At 43.1% G+C, this 25,041-nt stretch overlaps 1 protein-coding gene across 3 annotated transcripts; it reads left to right on the top strand.

Moving 5' to 3' along the window:
• Positions 1-811: 811 nt before the first annotated feature.
• LOC120723371 (calcipressin-1-like) lies at positions 812-25,041 on the top strand. Of its 3 annotated transcripts, XM_040014789.1 has the most exons (5): positions 812-967; positions 1,130-1,266; positions 16,899-17,072; positions 18,298-18,457; positions 22,895-25,041. In XM_040014789.1, exons 2-5 carry the CDS (start codon positions 1,141-1,143, stop codon positions 23,077-23,079), a joined length of 645 nt encoding a protein of 214 aa, XP_039870723.1. In that variant the 5' UTR covers positions 812-967; positions 1,130-1,140; the 3' UTR covers positions 23,080-25,041. The 3 variants fall into 3 exon arrangements, with proteins under 3 accessions (XP_039870723.1, XP_039870722.1, XP_039870721.1); XM_040014788.1 differs by lacking the exons at positions 812-967; positions 1,130-1,266 and adding an exon at positions 14,607-16,230; XM_040014787.1 differs by lacking the exons at positions 812-967; positions 1,130-1,266 and adding an exon at positions 14,607-16,236.

Below are 25,041 nucleotides of genomic sequence, written 5' to 3'. Positions count from 1 at the left end.
GTCTACACCACCATGTCCTTAAAATTCAGGGAAATGAAGGACGCATTTGAGGGCCGCATTTCGAGCAGCCTTTGAAATGGGACAGCCTTCGTCGCGTCGCTGTGACGTAATCGGCCTTAAAATGCGGCCTTTAAGGCTGCAGACCCCAACCTGAAACAGTTACTCATTTGTTTTGGTCATGTAAATTTACATGTAAATTCTTCGAAGGACTTCCACAAGTATATTACTGGCTCTGTTCTACCTCATTTTCAACTATACTACAAGGATGTTGTCTTTGGCTATTATAATTTTAAAGACAAGGACAGTGATGCTTTCTTCTTTATAAATATGGCTTTAATTTTGGGAAAATTTCACATACACAAAAGCAAAGTCCTCGGCAGAAAGCCTGAACTTCTTGTATTAAAAATGGAACTCCATATATAAGGACAATCTCCTCATCAAAAAACACTAAGGCTCTCAAGACTGTTAACATCTGTAACCGTTTGAAACTACTAACTTGATTTTGGCTCTTGCAAACTTTTGTTTATTTATGTTCCCCTTAATTTATTTTATTTTTCTACTCACTTTTGTTTCACTGTCCCTGTCACTCTCGTTGTTCCTCATTGTAATACCACAATGTCATCTTTTATGTGATTCCTGTTTTACTTAACTGTATGTCTAAAATGTGATAAATAAAGTTTAAAAAAAAAGGCTGCAGACCCTGAACTGGGATACAGCCCCTGTGTGGAGGTAAGTCATCGGACCGCTGAGGAACGTGAGACGGCAGTAACGCACCGTGAACGGATGTAGACTGCCGCGAAGGCCCGGCGAAGAAGAAAACCCGGAAGTGCTTCCGCTGTTCCGTGTAGCTACAGGTAGCTGTAAGTGCAGCTGATGTCAGACAGTAGCTCGGGTTTGAGAGCACAGTGAGGAGCCAGCGGCCGCCTGAAGGCACACACAGAAAGGACATCGCTGCTAACACCGGCGGGTAAACAGCGCAGCGACGCCTTTGTCATAATAATATGTTTATCCACAAAAATAGCTTCATGTCCTGGTTTTGGTACGCGGCATATCAAAGGTGTTGGTAGGTGTAGAGTCAGGCAGTAAGCAGTATGTGTCGGTACTGACGGAAGGCTGTCGATGTTTCCAGATATTTGGGTGATGCAGCAGGCGGATAATGGCGGCGAGGAGGAGGCGGCCCCGGTAGATGTTCAGTTCACGGATTTACCGGACGCCCTGGTGGCCTGCAAAGTGGCGGAGGATTTATTCAACGAGGAAAGGCTTAAGGTAAGCTGTCAGGCACTGGCCTGTGTGCGGCGCAGCTAAACAGTGCTTACATATGAACGTGAAACATGAACCAATAGCTTTGGTGCTTTTGTGTAGTTCATTAGAGACCGTTCTTTGTTTTTAAACCAAAATATGAAATTATCTGATAGTATGACAGAAATAAACGTGTATCTATGGAGCACAGTAGCCTTAAATGAGAAAGATGTGTGTGCAGGAGAGCCACAGGTTTCTGTGGTTTCATCGCTCCATCTGGTGGCAGAGGGATTACTGGCATCTATACATGAAAATCAACGAATTAGCTCCATTAAAGACTAGTATAGTAGTAGCTATAGTCACGCCCCAAACTGATTCTGCTGGAAACCGTCTCTGGGACTTTGGAATTTCTTTAGTTCATTCCTGAGTTTCAGCTTTCCTCTGGTTTGGAGTCTGTTAGCTAGATTTAGTCAGAAAAGAAGGTCCAGTTGGGTTCAGACCCAAAATGCTCCTGGATTAAACCGAATGGTCAGGGTGTTCGTTGATGTCACACAGGGGAACATGGCTGAAATGAAATACATAATGGACGGTCTCCTACATCTCCTGCAGTTTCTTGGGGGAAGGAGGTGAGCAGGTTAACAGGTGGTTCTGTCACCAAGGCGAATCCCAAATCAGTGAGCATTTCCATGGACTCCCCATCCTGTAAATCAGAAATGTCACTGCATTAATATTTGATGAAAATAAAGCCAGCAGAATCATTCTGAGGGAGGCAGGGAGTATTCAGTCCCAGTGGACATGTGCTGTGTGGAAAAACAGATTTGTGCCGGTGAAGCCAGGACTGTGTGATACTAATAATTTGTGCAGTTACTTCACTTTCACCTTTGGGAGCAGTTTCTCCTGTGGATGCTGGGTGCAGCAATGTGCAGCAGCTGGTGAGAGACTCAGTTGAGTAACAACAGAAACATCAAAAACTTCTCTTTTGATGTTTGATGCTCATCTAATTAGTTGCTATTGTGATTTCAGTAATGAGACATCCTCACGGTAACTAGCTTAAGCATAACGTTTTCAACAACGGTTCGTAAACAATAACCGGTGGCTTCAGTTTGATAGTGGCTGAACTCGAGATGAACCTACGTGACTTGTTTGTGGCATTTCCTCACACAACATCTGTTTCCTTTTCTTTTTTTTGTCTTATACGTGACAGCTCAAAAGCTTTGAATGAATTCTGATAAAACTGAAGTAGTGTAGTGCGGGGTTATGTTACCAGTCCAATCAGATTTGGCTGACAGCCGCCAAGGTCAACTCGTTTTTGTTGTTTCCTGTAGTCCACTGTCGCCTCCTTTGTTTCGCTGATGTTGAGAGAGGTTGTTGTCCTAGCACCAGTTGTTTGGTCCCTTCATGTCCACTCTGTAGACTGTGTCATCGTCGCCCGTGATGGTCATATCATCTGTGCTGTACCGTGTTTGTGATGAGCGAGGAGGAAGTGTGTTTTCCAACTCTCACTGTCATGTTGAATGCTGAGCTGTAGTCAGCTAAGGGCTTTCACACATATATGTTCCCTTTTTCCAGGTGGGCAGGGCAGTGTGTGTGTGGCCAATGCAATGGCAACGTCTGTGGCTCGGTTTCTTCTGTAGGCTAATTGGACCAGCGTGTAAGGGAGGTAGACTGGATGTGTAGTCTGACTGTCTGCTGGCTTTGTGATGACTGATGTTAGTGCAACAGGGCAGTAGTCATTTAGACAGACCACTTGTTTCTTGGCGATGGGAATGATGGTGGATGCCCTGAAGGGAGATGTTGAAGATATTGGCAATCACCTTTGCCAGCTGGTCACACGTGCTCTGAGAACATGACCAGGAATGCTTTCTGGTCCTGGAGCTTTATATAGCTTGACCTTTTTGAAGGCCATTGTGGCAGCCTCACTCCCCACTGGAGGACATGAAACTGTGTTTGAGTGAGCATAGAGGGTGTTTAGCTTGTCTGGGAGAGATGTGACGGACTGAACACTGACCTGGTTTTTCTTTTATTAGTCAGTGATACAGCGTAGTCGTAATCGCTTGGGGTCAGAGGAGCGCAGAAGAGCGGTAAGTGGACTCCTGTGGACTTTGTCCTGGTAGTCCCACTTGGCTTTGGTTATGACCTCAACACTGATCACTACAAAGTGGGAAAATACCTCCAACAGGCCCCTAATCTGAGCTTATACCGTTAGGTTTTAGGGGTTTTAAGCATTCTAGCCATTTTTAATAAAATGACTTCTTATATAGGACTTCATATGCTTTATATAGCACTGAAATTTGATATAGCGCTGATTAAACTTATTCTATTCAGACATTCTTATAGATGCTAATCTGAAAGTGCTGCTGAGCCTGTACTTTGGTCAGCTCGTCATGCCCTCTCTCCATCATGCTGTTGTTAATGTAATGTAAAGAAGTCATTCACTTTTTCAAAACTCATATTCTCTACATTTCATGCTTTGCCTCTCCAAAACGTGAAATAGACATGCATGCAGAAGTTGCATTACTGCATGCAATAATTGCATTACCAGCAGGGGGAGATAATATATTTAAAGCCAGGAAGTCAGTAGTGAGCAAGCATGAAGAGCATTCCAGGGTTCATCTTCCTTAGAAAAGATTAAGCTAGGCAGCTAATATGTATGTACATGCAAATGTGTTAATAACGTCTGTTTAAACACTTTTGCCTTGAAATAAAACATATCTCTGCTGTTACTGCAGTTTACTGCATGCATGTACATTTCATATTTTGGAGAGACAAAGCATTAAATGGATTTGAATATGTTTCTAGGGCAAACACTACCTAGGCTGCTTTTGTAGTTTTGTTTCTACTGTAGTATATACTGTGTCAGGCTGAACAGGGAGGGGAGCGACACCCTAATCCCATTGTGGAGTTCACCAGGAACAAGAGAAATGTGACAAAATACATCGAAGATCAAAAAATACTGCAAAAGCAGCCCTAAAGTTTCTCTGCACTGGTTCTTATACAGCGCTTTACACAACTTGCCTCAATCATGTCTTTCTATGCTTTGTCCGTAAGTGCTTCCTATCTAACATTCATGTGCGTCCACACTGCATCACATAGCTATTCAGGGTTAGTATCTTGCCCAAGGATATTTGGCATGCAGACTTGAGCACACGGTGGTCGAAACATCAACTTTCCGATCAGTAGGTGATCTGTGCTACCACCCCACCTAAAGAATTAGGGTATTCTTCAAAGACAAGAAGCTCAACCCAATGGAGCACACGTTTCAGCTATTAGATACAAAAATGAATGCAGAAACACCCAAAAAATGAAGAGTCGCTGACAGCAGTAAGGACCTAGCAGAGCGTTTTAAAGGAGGAAGAACAGCGTTTGGTGATATCCATGGGTTCTAGACTTGAAGATGTTATACCTGCACCGCGTGGACCAACCTCATGTTAACACTATGGATTAAGAATGGAATCGCACTCAGGTTCATATTCAATCACAATTTGGGCAAAGTTCTGCTAGGAAACCTTGGTTCCTGTCATCCATGTTGATGCTACTTGGACACGTAACACCTACCTAAGCATGGTTGCAGACAAATGCGCACCATTTCATGGAAACTCTGTGCTCTGATGACTGCAGTGTCTTTCAGTGGGTTAATGCTCCCTGCCATAAAGGGGCAAACAAGGTTCAGTGATGGTTTGAGTAGCATAACAAGGAGTTTGAGGTGTTGTGTTCCTCCAAATTCTCTAGATCTCAGTCCAACATCAGTGGGATGTGCTGGACAAACAAGTCCGATCCATGAAGACTTGACACTGGAACTGGGATTTGAAGAAGTTCTAAAACAAAGATTCTAAGTTCATTGCATTGTTCTACCTTCTAAAAACATATTTGCATGTCCAAATTGCTGCTATGAATGGAACCTTTCACCTATAAGTCACAGCTGTTAATAGTGATACTGATGTTGGTCATGTTCAATGTGTATTTCATGGAAGTATTCTAAGAGTGCACTATTAAATTTGTAAAATGGCAAAAAGCATAGTTGCATGCAGTTCTGGCCTACAAATAAATGATGCAGGAAGAAATAACATACTGTGATTGAGTTTTAAAAGCTTAAAAACTGGAAACAAGTTGAATATCTTTAAAATGCACGTCAGAAAAATGCAGATTGGCTCAAACAGAGTTTGTGAAGGTTTTACCAAGGAAGCAGTTTTTTAATAGATCCTCTTATATATTTTAGCCAAAGGTGTAGGGCTGTTCGGTATAACGATATATATCAGCTCACGATATGAAAACGTCTATCGTTTCATATTACGCTATCTATCGTTTGTTTTGTGGGGCGATCGTGGCTCAAGAGTTGGGAGGTCGCCTTGTAATCGGAAGGTTGCAGGTTTGAGCCCCGGCTTGGACAGTCTCGGTCGTTGTGTCCTTGGGTAAGACACTTCACTTCACACTTCAGCCTCGCCTCTGTCAGTGCGCCCCAGGGTGGCTGTGGCTACAATGTAGCTGCCATCACCACTGTGTGAATGGGTGGATGACTGGATGTGTAAAGCGCTTTGGGGTCCTTAGGGACTAGAAAAAGCGCTATACAAGTACAGGCCATTTACCATTTTTACCATTTGTGGTGTCGCAAATGAAAGTGTTTACGGCAATATTTTTCATGGTTTTGATGGTCACTGTACAACTGCTTAAAGTTCTCTCATTCTCTTATATTTAATATAACCACACTACGGACAGACAAGCGACTGTTTTTATGCGTTATCGCTAGCAACAATGATCGTCTGGCTCCGCCGTCCGCTTGTTTAATTTCCACATAAACCTTTCACAATAAAGCTGAAGATCCTGTTGAGATTTTTCAAAATAAAGTGTTTATGAATGAGAGGCCAAAAAGAGCCGCCAGGTGCTAAAAAATAAACCTTAGAGCAGGCTTTTCCCCGCAGCATGCTGTGTAATAAATACTCACAAAGAAAAATGCGCCTATTTCAACTTATGTAACAGTGGACTCCAGGTACACAACACCCAGCTGAAAACACTTCACGCAAGTCGAGCTGCCCGAGATTCACAGAATTAGCTGAAAATGTTAAATTTTTGTGATATATATCGTTGTCGGGACGATAAATGTCTTATATCAGGATAAGAGATTTTGGTCATATTGCACAGCCCTGCAAAGGTGTGCAAAACACTGAAAACTCTTTTTAACAAACAAATTAGAGCAGGGCGATATGGCCAAAAATATTTATCACGATATATATTTGAAAATTTGCGATAACGATATAACTGACGATATAATTGATGCGAGACAAAATACAACTCCACAACATTACTAGCGCAAAAAGACAACCTTCCATTTATTTTCACTTAAACAAGAAGCTGGTTTTTATGTACATTAAAGCTTTATAAAATTTTAACAGTGCAAATGCAAATTCCTTGCTGAAAGTTTAACCAAAAGGCATTTCCAGTAGAAATGGGCTGACATATCCTGAGCATAACCATGTATAATATCCACTGAAATTAAAAAGAGGAGCTTTGCAACATTAAACTGCAGCGTGCAGTACGTATTTTTCGGACCATAAGGTGCACGGGATTATAAGGCACATTAAACGAAACAAAGCAGTCAGATAAATCAAACTTTATTAAACTCATTCTTCTTGCTTCCTCCACTTCTGTACCATTGACTCATTAATGTTGAATTCTCTGGCAGCTGCTCTATTCCCATGTTGTTGCAGTATATGAATGACTAACCTCGTATAGCTGGGTTTCATTTGACGTAGACGTGACGTCGACGTAAAGCGCGAAATTTGACTGGAGGGCGGAAGTGAAAAAGATCAGCGCAAAATCACAGACAGACAGTACGCAAAATGCCTTTGTCCTGTTGTGTTTACGGATGCTCCAGTAGGTCGACCCGAGAAACTGATAAACGGTATTTTAGGGTACCAAAAATAGCCCAACGAAGAGGAGAAAAATGGAAAATTCTAACCGAAAAACGTAGGAAAAAATGGATTTTAAATTTACGTTTACAGTCGGGAGGAGCAGAGTCTGCCAATGCCCGTGTCTGCAGCGACCACTTCGTCAGAGGTAATGTTATGTTTGCAAACGAACTTATTAGCATTATGTTGTCGTTAAATTCTCGTTTACTTAGTGCTTTTAAGTTAGTAGTCTAATATTGACTTGATTGGGACTATAGGCTGCCCAAGTGCTTTGCAATCACTTCTCCATCCTCCTTTGCAATTACCCAAGTCTTCAGAGGTGTCTCGTTAGACCTCTGAGAATGGTTTACCTTGAAACAAACAACTGTCACTCTAACGAAGTCCTAAGGATTTGGCATGTTTGTTGACGTTAAAGCCGCTAACGCTAACTGTTAGCGTGTTTAAGATAAAGCAATATAAGAACAAACACTCACCCTTGCAAACACCAAACTGTATCCATCACGGAGACGTTTTGTTCCAAGGTTGTGGACCCACCCGCTGACAAAAAAATTGTACGCCTCCAGACTCTTGAAAGCTTTCATTTGCTGCCTAGTGTAGTAAGAAGTCTGGAGGACCAAGTAGTTGGTGATATCCACAGCGTCGATAGTAGGCAAATCCTTTACTTCTGTGGTGTATTCGGACATTTTCAAAGAATACGGATCACGTCCGATATATTTTTTAACTATCTGTTTATATCTCTCCCGAGAAACGGGGTCTAAAGTTGCACAATAGCTGCTCTCCTGACTCTCCACAGTGTCCTCCATGTTTACTTCTGCCCTCCACTCAAAAATCGCGCTGCCTCCGCACGTCATCAGAACCACGTGACTGCAACCCAAGTATTGTGGATGGATTATCTCAGTTGTTCTCCTGACTGAAGTTTGGTCCGTTTACAGCATCCTGCCATGCGATTGCATTTGTCTCTAACCATGAGGAACCTTCACGTTAACTTTTATAAGTGGAAAAGTGTTAGTGTTCGTCCTCCAGCTTCACTGTTTATGTTATGCTAACATAGCTGTGTCGCTAGCGATCACGTAGCACATCATTATATACCAGCTAGCCCAACTTCAGTAACCCTACAAACGTCACTGCTGTTTAGTTTCCTGTCTTCATTTATGTTGGAAGTGATAGCAGAGCTGTACGTTTAATTTTTTTCAGAAATCTCTCAGTCAGAACATGCTATATCATGCTTAGGTAACTAGCGAAACTAGCGAGCTAACTTCCGCTAGCTTCCTGCTAACTTCTAACTCCGTTAAATGTAATAAATTTTGTTTTCATGGATGCCTGGAAGTTAAACTTTATAGTTACACCTGGTAAAGCAGCAATGCTGATCGTTTTATTAAAGATGAAAGAATTTAGACAGTTTTTAACTCTCAGTGATGCTGCAGTGTTCGTTTGACCTGAAATATACGGAGTTTAGGACCCAGATTACTCCCAGATTTAAGAGCATCTTAGTCCGACAATAATGACGGCCGCTTGCATGTTCTGCAAAAAAATGTGCTTTGTCGTGTATCTGACGGACAAACACCAAACCAGTTCCACATCACTGAAGTTGCACCATTTTTACAAACCAATTCTGGTTCATTTGTTTCACTCAACAATCGGCCATGTGTGTATGAAAACAAAGGCACTGCGCATGCGCGTTTTACTCATATTCTATCGCGATATTTCATTTTCCTATCGTTGCCTAACATTATACCGGTATTACCGTGAACGGTATAATATGGCCCAGCCCTAAAACAAATGTTTTTAACTAGTGGACACAGTCAGGTTCTGCTAGAGTTTTCTAAAGTTTCTTGGTTCTACTAACCTAGTTAGCTGGACACTAACTTCATTTTTCTCTAAGACCTGAAGGTTTGTCAGTATTATCAGCAAAATGATGATTTTCCAAATCTTCTGTTATAGTTTTGCTATGCGCCTACTGGCCTCAGGAGGGCAGTAGAGGCCTGTCTCTACATGATCACTGTACCCCAGTATGAACTTAAATACTAATGTTTGCTGAGCTGTGCAAGTTTTATTTCTGCGCTAGAAAGGAGAGCACGGTGCCATAAAAATGTGTGCTTGTTTTGCGTCTGCCTGGTGAGGCAATGGAAACAAATGTGCAGATGAAACAAAAACAGTGGGATGGAAAAAATGCAGGGCTGGGCTTGCACACACAGTGGCTGCAGCAGGGTGAGGCTGAGACCTGCAGGTGATTAGTGCAAGTATGTCTGTAGTTTCTGTAGTGTTGCTTAACATCAATACACAACACTCGATGGACACGGGAGCATCAGCAGACTGTCAGGAGGCTCACTAATATTACAGCACTGTGTTTGCACATTTCTGTCTCACACACACACACAGTGTGGATATTATACATGGTTATGCTGAGGATATGTCGGCCAGTTTCCACTGGAAATGCCTTTTGGTTAAACTGTCAGCAAAGAATTTGCACTGATACATTTTTATATAACTTTAATGCACATAAAAAACAGCTGCTTGTTTGCACAGACCCAAAGCAACGGGTTATTTCCCTTTTCTACATCTGTTCTCTAAAAACAGGAAGTGATTTAGTAGCTGAATAAGTTCATCACAAAGTTATAAGGTTAAAAGTCACATAGACATGTAGATTGCTTAAAAAACAGAAAAACACATTTCATGAAGCTGATCAAATTATATAAAAACAAAAATCTCTTGACAAAGTGAAAATTGATGGGTTTTTTGCACTAATAAAGTTGTGGAGTTGTAAAGTATTTTGTGTAGTGTCACTTATATCGTCAGTTATATCGTTATTGTAAATTTTCAAATGTATATCGTGATAAATATTTTTGGTCATATCGCCCTGCTCTAGCATGTATATAAGAATTCACAGCCTTTGCACAATACGTTGCTGAAGCCTTTGGTCTTTCTGAGTATGATGCTGAAAGCTTGGCACCTGTTTTTGGACAGTGTCTCCCATTCTGCTTTCTAGCACCTCTGAAGCTCCTACAGGTTGGATGGGGAGCACTGACGCAGAGCCATTATCAGAGCTCCTCAGAGACCTTGTTACATCTGCTTCAGTTGTTCCCTCAGCCCTGGTACCTCTCGATTTTCCCGTGCTCGTTCTTCCTGATGTTCTAAGCTAGGACAGGATCTATCACAGCTATGGTTCTCTGCCCACCACTGTGTCTGGTTGGTTGTCCAACAGCTGCTTGTCTGGAGTCCCACAGGACCTTAGCCTCATTGTTCTCAACAGCGTTTGATGATGGCTCCCACCAGGACTTGGGACTGTGTTGTCCACGTGCCACACAGATGATCCTGTACATCAGTTAAGCTACTTGGTCGTGCCTCTCAGTGAACACTGTCACAGCTTGCATCTTACATCCTGCTGTGATGTGTTGGATAGTCTCCGGGGCAGGTTTGCATAGTTTGGGGCTGAGGTCCTGGATTGTGGCTCTGACACTCGCTAATCCTTGTCCTCCCTCTTTTATAGGGACATAGAGTGTCGTGGTCATGGACTTTGGGTGGAGGGTTTTCCCTGTTTCTTTCTGTGCCTGCTTATTGTTACAGGACATGTGTCGGTGAAGGTTTTCAGTCATCCAGGTCATCGTAGTCAAAGGAGCTTGCAAAGAAAAGCGTCTGGACTTCTTTAAGTTGCTTGAAGACGTTTCACCTCTCATCCGAGAAGCTTCTTCAGTTCTAAGGTCAAATGGTGGAGAGTCCCAGCTATAAACCTAGTGGGAGTTTCCCCCCACAGAGGGACAAAAGGACGCCCTGATGATCCTCTAATCGCCTGAGCCAAGGTGTGAAACTGGGTGTGGGTCCCAATCAGCCAGAGTTTCGGGTGAGCTCATTGTGAAACCTGGCCCCACCTTATCATGTGATTTCCTGAGGTCAGATGGCTCAGGATGTGAGTGGGCGTTAAGGCGTCTGGGGAGGGAACTCAAAACTGGATTATAGATGGCAGACAGTTGGTGTCGTAAACCCCCGCCTCTGTTCAAAGATGGTCGCTCACAGTGGACATAGATGCTTCTTTCACTCCTCTTTCAAACCATCTGTCCTCTCTGTCCAAAATATGAACGTTGGCATCCTCGAAAGAGTGTCCTTTATCTTTAGATGCAGATGGACTGCTGAGTCTTGTCCTGTGGAGGTGGCTCTTCTATGTTGTGCCATGCGCTTGTGAAGTGGCTGTTTGGTCTCTCCAATGTAGAGGTCTGGGCATTCCTCGCTGCACTGTACAGCAAACACCACATTGTTAAGTTTGTGTTTTGTCTTTCGGGTGAACCAGTTTCTGTCTGAGTGTGTTGCTGGGTCTGAAATGCACCGGGATGTCGTGCTTGGAGAAAACTCTCCTGAGTTTCTCTGATACACCGGCTACATAGGGGATGACAATGTTGTTGCGTCTGTCCTTCTTATCCTCCCTCGCTGGTGTCTGATCTTCTTTTCTGTGCCTCTTTGCTGACTTTATAAAGGCCCAGTTAGGATAACCTAGGGCTGTTCGATATAACCAAATATATCGGATGACGATATAAAAACGTCTGTCGTTTCATTTTACGCTATCGTTTGTTTTGTGGTGTCGCAAAATAAACTGTTTACGGCAATATTTGTTCATGGTTTTGATGTCACTGTAGTGGCTATATTCATTTCTTCTTTCTCTTATATTTAATAAAACCACACTACGGACGGACAAGCGCCTGTTTTTATGCGTTGTCGTTAGCAACAACGACGGTAACACCATCGCGTGTCCGCGATGGTGTTATGTTCCACATAAACCTTTCACAATAAAGCTCAAGATCCTGTTGAGACTTTTCAAAATAAACTGAATCACGTGAAAGATGCAGATTATTTACGGATGAGAAGTAAAAAAGAGCCGCCAGGTGCTAAAAAATAAAGCTTAGACTCAAACATTAGAACAGGCTTTTCCCCGCAGCACGCCATGTGATAAATACTCACAAAGAAAACAACAGCTGTTAAAACTTATGTCTAAAAATGTATCGTTTCATGCATCGTTAAAACACTCGACTCCAGCTACACGACGCGCAGCTGGAAACACTTCACGCAAGTCGAGCTGCCCGAGATTCACAGACTTTACAGGAAATGTTACATTTCTGTGATTTATATCGTTATCGGGATGATAGATGTCTGATATCGGGATATGAGATGTTGGTCATATCGCACAGCTCTAAGATAACCACACGTTTTGAGTGCTTCCTTTACATGTGTGTGTTCCTTCTTTTTTCCTTCAGGCTTAGAGGGAACATGTTCTGCCCGGTGGTGTAGGGTCCTGATTACTCCAAGTTTGTGTTCCAAAGGGTGATGGGAGTCAAAGAGGAGGTACTGGTCTGTGTGTGTGGGCTTCCGGTAAACTTCGATGTTGAGGTTGCCGTTCTCTTCAATGTGCACAGCGCAGTCCAGGAAAGGCAAACAGTTGTCCTTTGTGTCTTCCCTGGTGAACTTGATGTTTTTATCCACAGCGTTAATGTGCGCAGTGAAGGATTCCACTTCTTGTGTCTTGATATTGACCCAGGTGTCGTCTACATATCTGTACCAGTGGCTGGGTACTCTTCCTTTGAAAGAGCCAAGAGCCTTCCTTTCCACTTCCTCCATGTAAAGGTTGGCTACAATAGGTGACACGGGGGAGCCCATGGCGCAGCCATGTTTTAGTCTGTAGAAGCCTTCGTTGTATTTGAAGTATGTTGTGGTGAGGCAGAGGTCTAACAGTGTGCAGGTCTGATGGGGTGTGAAGTTGGTCCTGTCCTCCAAGGAGCTGTCTTCTTGTAGTCGTTTTCTGACCGTCTCCACTGGACATATGCATTTACAGCTTGGAGCTTATTCGTACCATTCAGCTGGCTTGTCAGTACTAGAGCTGGGTATCGTCACTGATTTCCAGAATCGATTCAATTCCGATTCACAAGGTCCCGAATTGATTCGATCCACGATTTGATTTAATTCGATTTGATTCGATTTAAATCTGGGAAATTTTGACAGTCAGAAATATTATAATTCAGTGTGTGAATGTGTGTGTGAATGGGTGGATGACTGGATATGTAAAGTGCTTTGGGGTCCTTGGGGACTAGTAAAGCGCTATATAAATACAGGCCATTTACCATTTTTTTACCATAATTCAGATCAGTACATTTACATATTTTTGTATCAATAAAAAGGAAGCTGACACACGCAAGACTTTATCAAAGGTGTGAGCGTCACAGCAGAGGCCTTTGTGTCAAAGTAGCTGAGGATAAAACACAGAAAAACATGAAGGAGATTTTCCTGGCCTGGATTTTATAAAAATATTCTGCAGTACATCAAAAACGAAAGAAAACCATTAATCAACATATGAACATTACCTCTGATGTTACAGCGGTTTTATTAGAGACACGGCTGAGCGTTTTGCATTTTGAATAATTTTAAAAAGTTTAAATTTGTTCAGTATTGAACGGCAGAAATTAGGTTTTCTTTTCGGAAGAATGTAAACGGAAAAAACAAACAGCGGCTGACAGCCTGTAAACGAGAGAGAGGGAGAGGGAGGGGAGAGGGAGAGAGAGAGAGAGAGAGAGTTATGTGAATATAGGTCAATATTGTTTGGAGAGAGATCAAACTAACAGCTTTAGAATCGGCGCAAAAAAGGGCGTGAACACAAAGCGCGGACCCGCCGACAGATCAGGATCAGTGAGAAAGGCGACATCTAACTGATTCTGATCCGCGGGTCGCGCTGTGTGTTTAAGTCTATGTGCAGAATCCGTGTACCTGCTCTCAGACAACCATTCACACTCAGGTTCACACCTATGGGCAATTTAGACTTACCCAAGTAACCTAATTAAGCTTCACACACTTTCATACTCTGATGCACCAGAGAACAACTTGGGGTTAGTGTCTTGCTCAAGGATATTTGGCATGCAGACTGGAGGAGCCAGGGATTGAACCACCAACCGCCCGATCAGTAGATGACCTGCTCTACCTAGCTGCAGCCACCCCAAGTGTGACAGATGTGTGACAGATGTCGGTGATGATCAGGGGATTGAGGTCTAACAGCAGCAAGAACATTCAGTTGGCGTCCAGTGTTGTTTTTACAGTCCCACTGAGTTCCCCGTGAATATTATCAGTGTGTTACTAGCTTTGTACAGCGTAAAAAGGGGCGACTGTGGCTCAGGGGGTTGGGAAGCGTATCTGTAACCGGAAGGTCGCCGGTTTCGATCCCCGGGCTCTCTGTCCTGGTCGTTGTGTCCTTGGGCAAGACACTTCACCCTACCGCCTACTGGTGTTGGCCAGAGGGGTCGATGGCGCGATATGGCAGCCTCGCTTCTGTCAGTCTGCCCCAGGGCAGCTGTGGCTACAACTGTAGCTTGCCTCCACCAGTGTGTGAATGCGAGAGTGAATGCATAGTGGCATTGTAAAGCGCTTTGGGTGCCTTGAAAAGCGCTATATAAATCCAATCCATTATTATTATTATTATTATTATTATTATTATTATAAATGAAACGTGTGCTTACTCAGCTTGGAACTTCCAGGTTGGAGTAATCTGCTGGTAGCTTCATGGTGTGGTGTCCGTAAACTTGGTTTTTCAGAGTCTTAACAATCCATTCAAATTTGGCTCAGATCTACCAAAGTCTCCAAGGTCATTGTTCAAAACATCGACCTCTGACCTCTCCTTCAAGGTCAGTCATTTGATTTAGCAGACATCTGCACTCTAAGTGCTTCTTGGTGATCTTTGTAAATATTGTGACTTTTTTCCCCCTCAATGAAATGAAAAGTCATGTATGTTGTATATGTCAGCCGTCATGTTTAGTCTTTGGCTTTTGGCCCCAGAGAGACGTAGTTCTTCTTGTAATTAAATTAGTTAATATCTAACTAATTAAAGATTATACTTTTTCTTTTATTTGGCTTTAATTGATATCTTATGTAACTGTATTATTCAGTTCCAGTGTACGGCACTTTGGTTGTTTTAAAGTGCTTTATCAATAAAGATGATGATGTTGACTGTATGAGCAGTCAGACACAGTGTTGTCTGTCATTGTGTGAAGCTTTAAGCTCTCTGCTATTAATACCTCACAGAAGCATGTTATCAACCTGCCTCTGGATCCCTTCATGCTTCTCACTCGTCCTGTCTTTCTACTCTTCCTTCAGCCCTTTTATTTTTTACTTTGGGCGTCAGTCTCCCAGCTACCTGTGTCATTTCTCTGTCTTTCAGTCATATATACAAAGAGAAAAGATATGAATGTATGTTTTTGTTCTGCGTATGGAATCCAAAGTGAGGCTCCCTGTCATAGTTTCCACTAACAAACAGCATCAGGAGGCAGTGATGTCAGCTCTGTCTCCCACTCTCCCGCACAGACGCAGTCACTGCCCTTCATTCTGTATGATTAGTCAGTGTTGTATCTGTCAGTGGAGGAATAGGAAGAGAGAAGAAAATAGATTTCCCTCCTCCTTCCACCGATGATTGGCCTGCAGTGAATGAGACCAGGAAAAAGAGAGGAGGGGACTGTGGCTAATGCGTCATAGGCTGGCAGGGCCTCATTTAAGTGGCTTTGGATCTGGGAGAGAGAGAGAGATTAAAGTGTGAGTGACATTTTCAGCTCTCCACACCCAAATCTCTGGAAAATTCCTTGAGTTTTCAGTCTGCTGCTGAGCGAGACAGGAACAAGCTGCAGCAGAAGCAGAAGAAAACGCAGATTAGCAAATGTTAGATGTTGTTTTCAATTTCTAACTTTAGATTCTCGTTTCATAATCTTGGAATGTGCCGCACTGCCTCTCTAACGTTGTGGACTTGATGTACTGTGGGCACCGAAGGAGGAAAACTGCTGCTGCGCATGTGAAGCCAGTGCTGGGGAAGAACCCGACCACAGTCCTGTTTGGAACATCCCGTTGTCTCTGCTCGTCCGTCACCCTGGGGAAAGCAACAGTCCTCCAACCTCGTCCCTCCTCTTCCTCAACTTCATTGACTGTTACAGCATTGCATCGCACCCTGAACTCAGTTATCAGGTGGAAAAGGTTGCGGATCGGCGGGTCGCCTGTCATGCACATTAAGACCACTAAATGTAACCGGTTCTGCCTGGTGGCCTCGGTGACCAGCCGGGAATTATTCCACCACTCTGAGGTGCAGGTAACAGTACGGTGTCACTAAAGGATTTCCTGGAATTTGACTGCAGCTGACCCTGTGTGCATCATGAGACATCTTTACTGGCTTCCAGGCTCGACCAGCAGCTTCCAACTGCATTTTGTGTTGACTGTATATAGGTTTTATGTGCAGTTCATCATGTAATGTAGCTATTGAGAGGTCTGCTTAAACGTGATTTTACAGCTGAATCAACCCAAGCATCCAGCTCAACTACCCTCTAAAAACGGTCTTTCAGTAGTAATGCAGCAACTCGACTGTTAGATGGTGTAATGGACAGCCAAGACTGACTGTAAAACACAGTAATGAGGATTTTGCAGCATGGCCGTGCTTTTTAACATAGTTTCCTTAAGCTGTTGGTACAACTCGATAATAAAACGGTGTTAAGAAAAAGATGAATCCTACATCTGCACTAATGTGTGCTAATCTGTAGGCGTTTAGGTAATATCGATCATTTTAGTGTGTCTGCATGATCAGATGTCTGTGGCTTTATTCATAGAATCTTCAAACTGGCTCTTGCTCAATATTTTTAGCTAAAAAGTGAAGAAAGTGCTAAATGGGCTGAACGGAGTTGAAGTCTGTAAGATGGTTCAGAGATCTCAGTCATTACTTCAGTCTCCTCCTGCTGTCTGCTTCCTCTATGTTTCCAGGCTGGCTTTGAGGCCTTGTTCCGTTCATTCGACTCGGAGGTGCAGTTCCAGTACTTCAAGTCGTTTCGGCGGATCAGGATCAGTTTCAGAGATGCTCTGGCTGCAGCGGAGGCGAGACTCCGACTACATAAGACGGACTTCAACGGCAAAGAAATGAGACTTTACTTCGCTCAGGTAATATCTGTAGGCTGAGATCTATCAGACACATGAATGTAACTTGTTCAGACCTTCAAGGCGCTGAACCAGGCGGAGCTCTTGATTCACTTTCTGAATGTCCTCTATGGTTGTCCCAGAGTTTGGAATAATAAATGAAAATTGAAATAATAACTAAAAAACAACTTGTACATTGTGGAAGAACATTAGCTTGTGTGTTATAGCAGTGTTCGTTCTTCTCTTATAGAGATGTGCATACTTTCACTTATTGTGACACCGGTCAGCGTCCTCCAGACTAAATTTGACATGTTAGCTTCAGTTTAATATGAATGGAGCTGCTGCTCTGTATACGTCTATAAGAATAGAATAACCTAGTGTAGTTTATAAGTGTTACATTCTGTCTATCTAAACAATGTTGTTAGCTTGCTTTATGTCAGCTAGCTGATTAATTCATCCTTTCTAATGCTACAAAATAATAAACATTTCAGTTCAGTTTTATTTACACAGCGCCAAATCACAACAACAGTCGCCTCAAGGTGCTTTATATTGTAAGGTCGACCCTACAATAACACATACAGAGAAAAACCCAACAATCATATGACCCCCTATGAGCAGCACTTTGGCGACAGTGGGAAGGAAAAACTGTTCCAGCAAAACCAGGCTCAGGGAGGGGCAGGGGCCATCTACTGCGACCGGTGCACAATGCCCTGTGGTGAATGAGGCAGTGGGCAGTGATTAGACGTTCCACTTCACAGTAGGGCGGATCCCAGAAGCATAGGATTTCCACCTCCATGTTTGCTGTGGGGACTTGGGGTGGTACTCTCACTGGAGCAGTGGGACGATGCCAGTTACATGCAAATCAACGTAGAACTTTTGCAACGTTTTTTCTTCTTCTACTAGAATGAAACTACCCTAAAAATGAGAAACTGTTCGTTTGTTTTTAAGCAAACTTACAAAGTCAGAAGGGGATTGAATAAAGAATTTTCTCACTGTAGTTAAAGTTGGTGAAATACACAGGAAAAAATATCCAATAAATCACCGAATCTACAGTTTAATGTGACTGTGTGGCTTCAGTGGTACGACTATAGAAGCACTGTATAAATATCAGTGCATTAGTTAGCTGGGTAGGTAGGTGACAGAAACATAATCATCAATCCGTTTCTTTCTATATGATGCTACAGTCTCAGTAAACCTGTGATATATTGCTGGTTATTATAAAGTGCTTCCCTGCCTTTGCACTGTGTAGTCTGTGCACATAGGGAGTCCTCGGCTGGAGCCTCCCAAGCCAGAGAAGCAGTTCCTGATCTCGCCTCCTGCTTCCCCTCCAGTCGGCTGGGAACAGTCTCAGGACGCCACCCCGGTCATCAACTATGACCTGCTTTGTGCCATCTCTAAACTGGGGCCAGGTATACAACACATTATGATTTGTGTTTTCCATCTGTGTGTGAATGTGTGACAGGTTTGTAAAAACACAATCGACACTTCCTGCAGCCTCAAATGCAAACTGAAGGCTCTTTACAGGCTTGGAACGAAGCTGAGTGGTACATGATTTAAAACGCTGTTCCTCTTCTTTTAATCTTTTTGTCTTCCTTCATTTAATTCTCGATAAATTCATCACAACTGATTACAAGTGCAAAGTGTGTGAGCTTGTCTCCACACTGATATTGACATCAACGCCTACAACTCAAAGTCAGGAGCCAGGTAGCAATGACTGCCAGCAGAACTGCAGACAGGGGTGGTGTTTAGAGGGAAAACCCAACACCGCGATCAGAGCGTCGTTACTGTCACGGAAACAAGTACAACAAAATTAAGTGCTGTCCCTGCTGCACTGAAAAGAACAGAAATAATAAAGAGAAAAACTAGAAAATGAGATTTAAAAAGGACAAAAGAACCATCTGTCGCACTTAAGGAGCTGTGCTATGGTAGGTGCTCATTGCAGTGTTTCATTTTCATTTCCACTTTGTTTTGTTGTACATGGTCCCTGTTAAATAATCTCCTTAGAGAAAAGATGTCCCAGGTCGGGATCGAGATGACATCACGTAAATAGAGCAACAGTGCATACTAGATTCCAGATACTCAGGAAGCTGAGCCCTGAATTATGATACAAACCATTCACACTGAGGTCTTCAAGGTCAGTTTAATGATAATTGGTCAATAATTGACTAAAAGGCTTAGAAACTATCATTATTACAAACAGTGTATTGTGAACATATAGAAGGTATTGCAGATAAGATTTAAAAGATTTAAAATATGTCACATTTGACCACGGACCTCTTTTTCATGGGCAATAGAAAGATCTGAAGGTAAAAGTCAGTTTTAAATGGCACTATACAACTTTATTATGTTTCTTACTGCTCTTGTTTATATTGAATACATATAGGGATTCTAAATATCACGTTACTTTTGACCTCTGACCTCTTCTTCAAGGTTAAACTTTCATGAAATGTGGGGGAGGTTCTATAAATTAATGCTTACAAGTCTTGTGCATGTCACACAATCCATTATTATTATTGTTATTATTATTATGTGTTAGTGAAAGTCTGGCAACACAGCTTTGTATAGCCGTACAGGCGAATGGCTCCTCGAGAGACATGGGTGACACTGAGCTCAGGGAAGTGATGGGAAACCCACACTTCATGCACGTCTGCTAGCATAGACACACAGCACATTTAAAAGCAGTGAGGATTAGAAACCAACAAATGTTTCTGGCACAACTTCACCTTCTTCCAAGGTGCATGGAGAAGACAAAGATCTGATGACCTGAAGACTCCAGCAACACTTAAAGTAATCCGGTCTTTAAGTGATGACGTGACGAATCCTGCTTCCAAACTGCTGTGTTCACTAAGGCTGTTGTGTTTTTAACTTGTTTTAATGCTTTGTGTCTTGTTCTATGTAATCTACAAGCCCCTAAAAACAGTCAGTGATCACTGTCGGCCTCTCGGTTTTTATTACCGCTAATCATTTTAAAGCTCTGTTTTTAAAACCTTACGATGTAACTACAGCCCAGCGCATGCAGCAGTATATGAATGACTAACCTCGTATTGTGGATGGATTATCTCAGTTGTTCTCCTGACTGAAGTTTGGTCCGTTTACAGCATCCTGCCATGCGACTGTATTTGTCTCTAACCATCAGGAACCCTCACGTTAACTTTTATCGAGTGGAAAAAAGTTAGCGTTCATCCTCCAGCTTCACTGTGTTTATGCTATGCTAACATAGCTGTGTCGCTAGCGATCACGTAGCACATCATTATATACCAGCTAGTCCAACTTCAGTAACCCTACAAACGTCACTACTGTTTAGTTTCCTGTCTTCATTTATGTTGGAAGTGACAGCAGAGCTGTACGTTTGAATTCTTTCAGAAATCTCTCAGTCAGAACATGTTACATCATGTTTAGGTGGAAGCTAGCGACCGAACTTCCTGTTAACTTCTAACTCCGTTAAATGTAATACAGTGGGGCAAAAAAGTATTTAGTCAGCCAGCCACCGATTGTGCAAGTTCCCCCACCTAAAATGATGACAGAGGTCAGTAATTTGCACCAGAAGTACACTTCAACTGTGAGAGACAGAATGTGAAAAAGAAATCCATGAATCCACATGGTAGGATTTGTAAAGAATTTATTCGTAAATCAGGGTGGAAAATAAGTATTTGGTCAATAACAAAAATACAACTCAATACTTTGTAACATAACCTTTGTTGGCAATAACAGAGGTCAAACGTTTACTATAGGTCTTTACCAGGTTTGCACACACAGTAGCTGGTATTTTGGCCCATTCCTCCATGCAGATCTTCTCGAGAGCAGTGATGTTTTGGGGCTGTCGCCGAGCAACACGGACTTTCAACTCCCGCCACAGATTTTCTATGGGGTTGAGGTCTGGAGACTGGCTAGGCCACTCCAGGACTTTCAAATGCTTCTTACGGAGCCACTCCTTTGTTGCCCGGGCGGTGTGTTTTGGATCATTGTCATGTTGGAAGACCCAGCCTCGTTTCATCTTCAAAGTTCTCACTGATGGAAGGAGGTTTTGGCTCAAAATCTCACGATACATGGCCCCATTCATTCTGTCCTTAACACGGATCAGTCGTCCTGTCCCCTTGGCAGAAAAACAGCCCCATAGCATGATGTTTCCACCCCCATGCTTCACAGTAGGTATGGTGTTCTTGGGATGCAACTCAGTATTCTTCGTCCTCCAAACACGACGAGTTGAGTTTATACCAAAAAGTTCTACTTTGGTTTCATCTGACCACATGACATTCTCCCAATCCTCTGCTGTATCATCCATGTGCTCTCTGGCAAACTTCAGACGGGCCTGGACATGCACTGGCTTCAGCAGCGGAACACGTCTGGCACTGCGGGATTTGATTCCCTGCCGTTGTAGTGTGTTACTGATGGTGACCTTTGTTACTTTGGTCCCAGCTCTCTGCAGGTCATTCACCAGGTCCCCCCGTGTGGTTCTGGGATCTTTGCTCACCGTTCTCATGATCATTTTGACCCCACGGGATGAGATCTTGCGTGGAGCCCCAGATCGAGGGAGATTATCAGTGGTCTTGTATGTCTTCCATTTTCTGATGATTGCTCCCACAGTTGATTTTTTCACACCAAGCTGCTTGCCTATTGTAGATTCACTCTTCCCAGTCTGGTGCAGGTCTACAATACTTTTCCTGGTGTCCTTCGAAAGCTCTTTGGTCTTGGCCATGGCGGAGTTTGGAGTCTGACTGTTTGAGGCTGTGGACAGGTGTCTTTTATACAGATGATGAGTTCAAACAGGTGCCATTCATACAGGTAACGAGTGGGGGACAGAAAAGCTTCTTACAGAAGACGTTACAGGTCTGTGAGAGCCAGAGATTTTCCTTGTTTGAGGTGACCAAATACTTATTTTCCACCCTGATTTACGAATAAATTCTTTACAAATCCTACCATGTGGATTCATGGATTTTTTTTTTCACATTCTGTCTCTCACAGTTGAAGTGTACCTCTGGTGCAAATTACTGACCTCTGTCATCATTTTAAGTGGGGGAACTTGCACAATCGGTGGCTGACTAAATACTTTTTTGCCCCACTGTAAATCCTGTTTTCATGGACGCCTGGATGTTAAACTTAATTGTTACACCTGGTAAAGCAGCAACGCTGATCATTTTATTAAAGATGAAAGAATTTAGACAGTTTTTAACTCTCAGTAATGCCGCAGTGATCATGTGACTTTGGGACCTGCAGCAGAGTTTAGGCCCGGGAACGGCTAATGACGTCAGACTTAAAGACGGGATAGGAACGGCTTTATTAAGTGACCAACACGCTTCGGCGTGTGGCCTTCAATGACCCCGATGAAGGCCACACGCCGAAACACGTTTGTCACTTAGTAAAGCCGCCCCTATTTAAATGTCACTGGAGTCTTCATTACAAATTACAAACGTATAACATATGGACTATTTGACTGTTAAAACTATTTAGACCTGTTGCAGCTCCACATGCTAATGCTATGTTCACACCACCAATGTCAAAGTTAGAAGAAGTAAAGGTAGTATGGGTTAGGAGTTGGTGTCGGCTGATGTGGCTAAAGCATCTAGATTCTGCCTCCAGATATATAAAAGCAATGTTTCCTAAAATTGAATGATTAAAATAGTTTCTTTGATACATTTGAAATTGCCGGCTGACGTCAGACAAAATGTCCTCATTGACATCTAAGACTGAGATCATCAGGTCGTCAGGATCGTGACAGCTTTGTTCTCCATTTTGCATCATCTCTATCGCTGAAGAGGGAAACCTCATCGCTGCACAGTGACTTGGTACATTGTAGCACGCCCTGTGGGAAACGTCCTCCAATTTGACCATTTTTGTGTTATTCTTAGGGGGTAAGTACGAGCTTCACACAGCAACACCAACCACTCCCAGCGTGGTTGTCCATGTGTGCGACGACGAACGCGGTGACAGCTCAGCACCCGATGACAGCGACCAGGATGACAAGCCCCGCCCACCACGACCAAAGATCATTCAGACTCGACGGCCTGACTACACACCTAGAGTTGAGCAGTGAGCGGTGCTGACAGGGGAATCTGTACTGTGTCAGCGTCGATCAGCAGCTGAACACGCTCGCAGAGATTTGGATAAAACTGTGAGAAGGCGTCTGTGGGTGCTGCAATATCCAGCTGAAGCAAATGACTAGAATTGCATGCTGCATTTGTGTCGTGTTCAACAGACCGAAGAGGGAAAGGGTTTAAATGGACTTACTGTACGACTGTTGATATCTGCTCTGGTGCTCCATTTGTCTGTTATTAAGGTGTGAAGCAACCCGCTTCAGCTTTTTCACATTTTAGTGGCTTGTGTGCTCACTAGCATGAAGTCATGACAGTGTCCATTGCTCTGCACTGTTGTCTGATGTATCTGCTTGGCCTAAACAAAGCTGGCCTCCTGCTGTCTTTGCTGCGACTCAGTTTCCCAAAAAAAGCAGTTTTCCTGGAATTCTCTTCAAAGTAGTGTTTAAAGTTTGCTGCATTCTGTGTGTGTTTTGGTTGTCTCATAGCAAACAGCTGTTATTAAAGGCACCCACATAGGAAGTGATTTTTAGTGACAGAGACCTTCAGGCAACAACTATCAAGATGGCTGCTGGTGACGTGAAGTTTGGAGTTAACCCTCGAGAACCTGAATGTCTGCAGGCCGCTGACTCAACAACACCGCGATCACATCCTGCGTGGACGGCCGTTTACTCTTTGACTTAAAATCCAACCAATGTTTATCTGTTACTTTAGAACGCCACACTTACCTGTTCGTGTCACTGACCATGCCGTGCTTTAAAAAAACAGATGACACTTTTTGCCATGTGGGGGTTAAATAGTATTCTGAAAAATGTCTTTCTGCCAATGTGTGCGAGCGCTGCTGTTCAACCAGTGACTCAGAGCCCAAACACGCTGCCGGTTATTTTGGGGCCTGTTTTGTACTTGTGGCACATCCAGCTCATGTCCTATGGCTTCTACTATGAAGCAGGATGGTCAAGATAAAAATTGTCTTATCCAGGTCATCTCAGGGTTAACCCTGGATTTTCTTTACTTAGATGGTGCAGTAAGACGTAGTATATATCCACTGCCTACCTGGCCATGTACCCATGGTAACTAACCTCTTATAAAAGGAGGTTATGATAGAGATCGCAGATCACCACCTACGTACCAGTCTGTGCGGTCCCTCAGACCTCTGTGTGTGAAGTCTACATGTTCGCTGCAATTAAACCGTTTCAGTTCTGTGAGGATTAGTGTATGGTCCCAAAACAGAGCTCCTTGTTGTACTCGCTCAGTTTGTATCAAATGAATTCTGCTCTTGTATTCATTCACTGTCAGGCTGCAGCTGATACAATAAAAACTCTTTCAAACACACATTTCATTACATTATAGTCCATCAGATCCTCTGTCTTAATGATAGAGTTGTGATATTGAGAAGTTTGATAAGTTACACAGTCAGCAGTTTTGGCAGCTTTCCTTCCTGGTTTCAAATCAGCTAAACTTCATATACTTTTAATACTAAAGCAGTGTACAGCACCTCTGTTACTGCATGTGTTTAACTTCTATTTTTATCTTCCTTTTTAACTCTCAGCCGTATCAGACTGATGGGGACTGTGGTCACCCTGCCGACAGGCCCAAGTTTGTGAAGCGATAACTCAAGAATGAGGCGACATAGGTTTTTGAAATTGATACCATAGGAGGCTGAGGGGTAGCACTGTAAAATCAGCTGCTCTGCTGGCTGTTTACGTACCATGTTTGACCGGGCAACACCATCCCTTTCATGTGATAGTGCAGAGAAATCCCGGGTTGACCAGCGATGGGAAGTTTTATCCTGATTTCAGATATTCCAGTAAGAGAATAAAGGATGGGATATACTGGACTTGCTTCATAGTACAGGGCCCTGTTGTGTGCATGTTTGACTGTGTGTTTTCAAAGATGTACTAACTGCTGTGTTGCTGTTGCATCAGTAGGGTTACAGCAATTTCCAACTAATTGTTGTTTGATTT

Source organism: Simochromis diagramma, unplaced genomic scaffold (assembly GCF_900408965.1).
Source record: "Simochromis diagramma unplaced genomic scaffold, fSimDia1.1 OVJJ01000165.1, whole genome shotgun sequence".
NCBI classification, from domain to species: Eukaryota; Metazoa; Chordata; class Actinopteri; order Cichliformes; family Cichlidae; genus Simochromis; species Simochromis diagramma.
The sequence above is the reverse complement of the archived record's forward strand: the minus strand, read 5'-3'. Positions and strand labels throughout refer to the sequence as shown.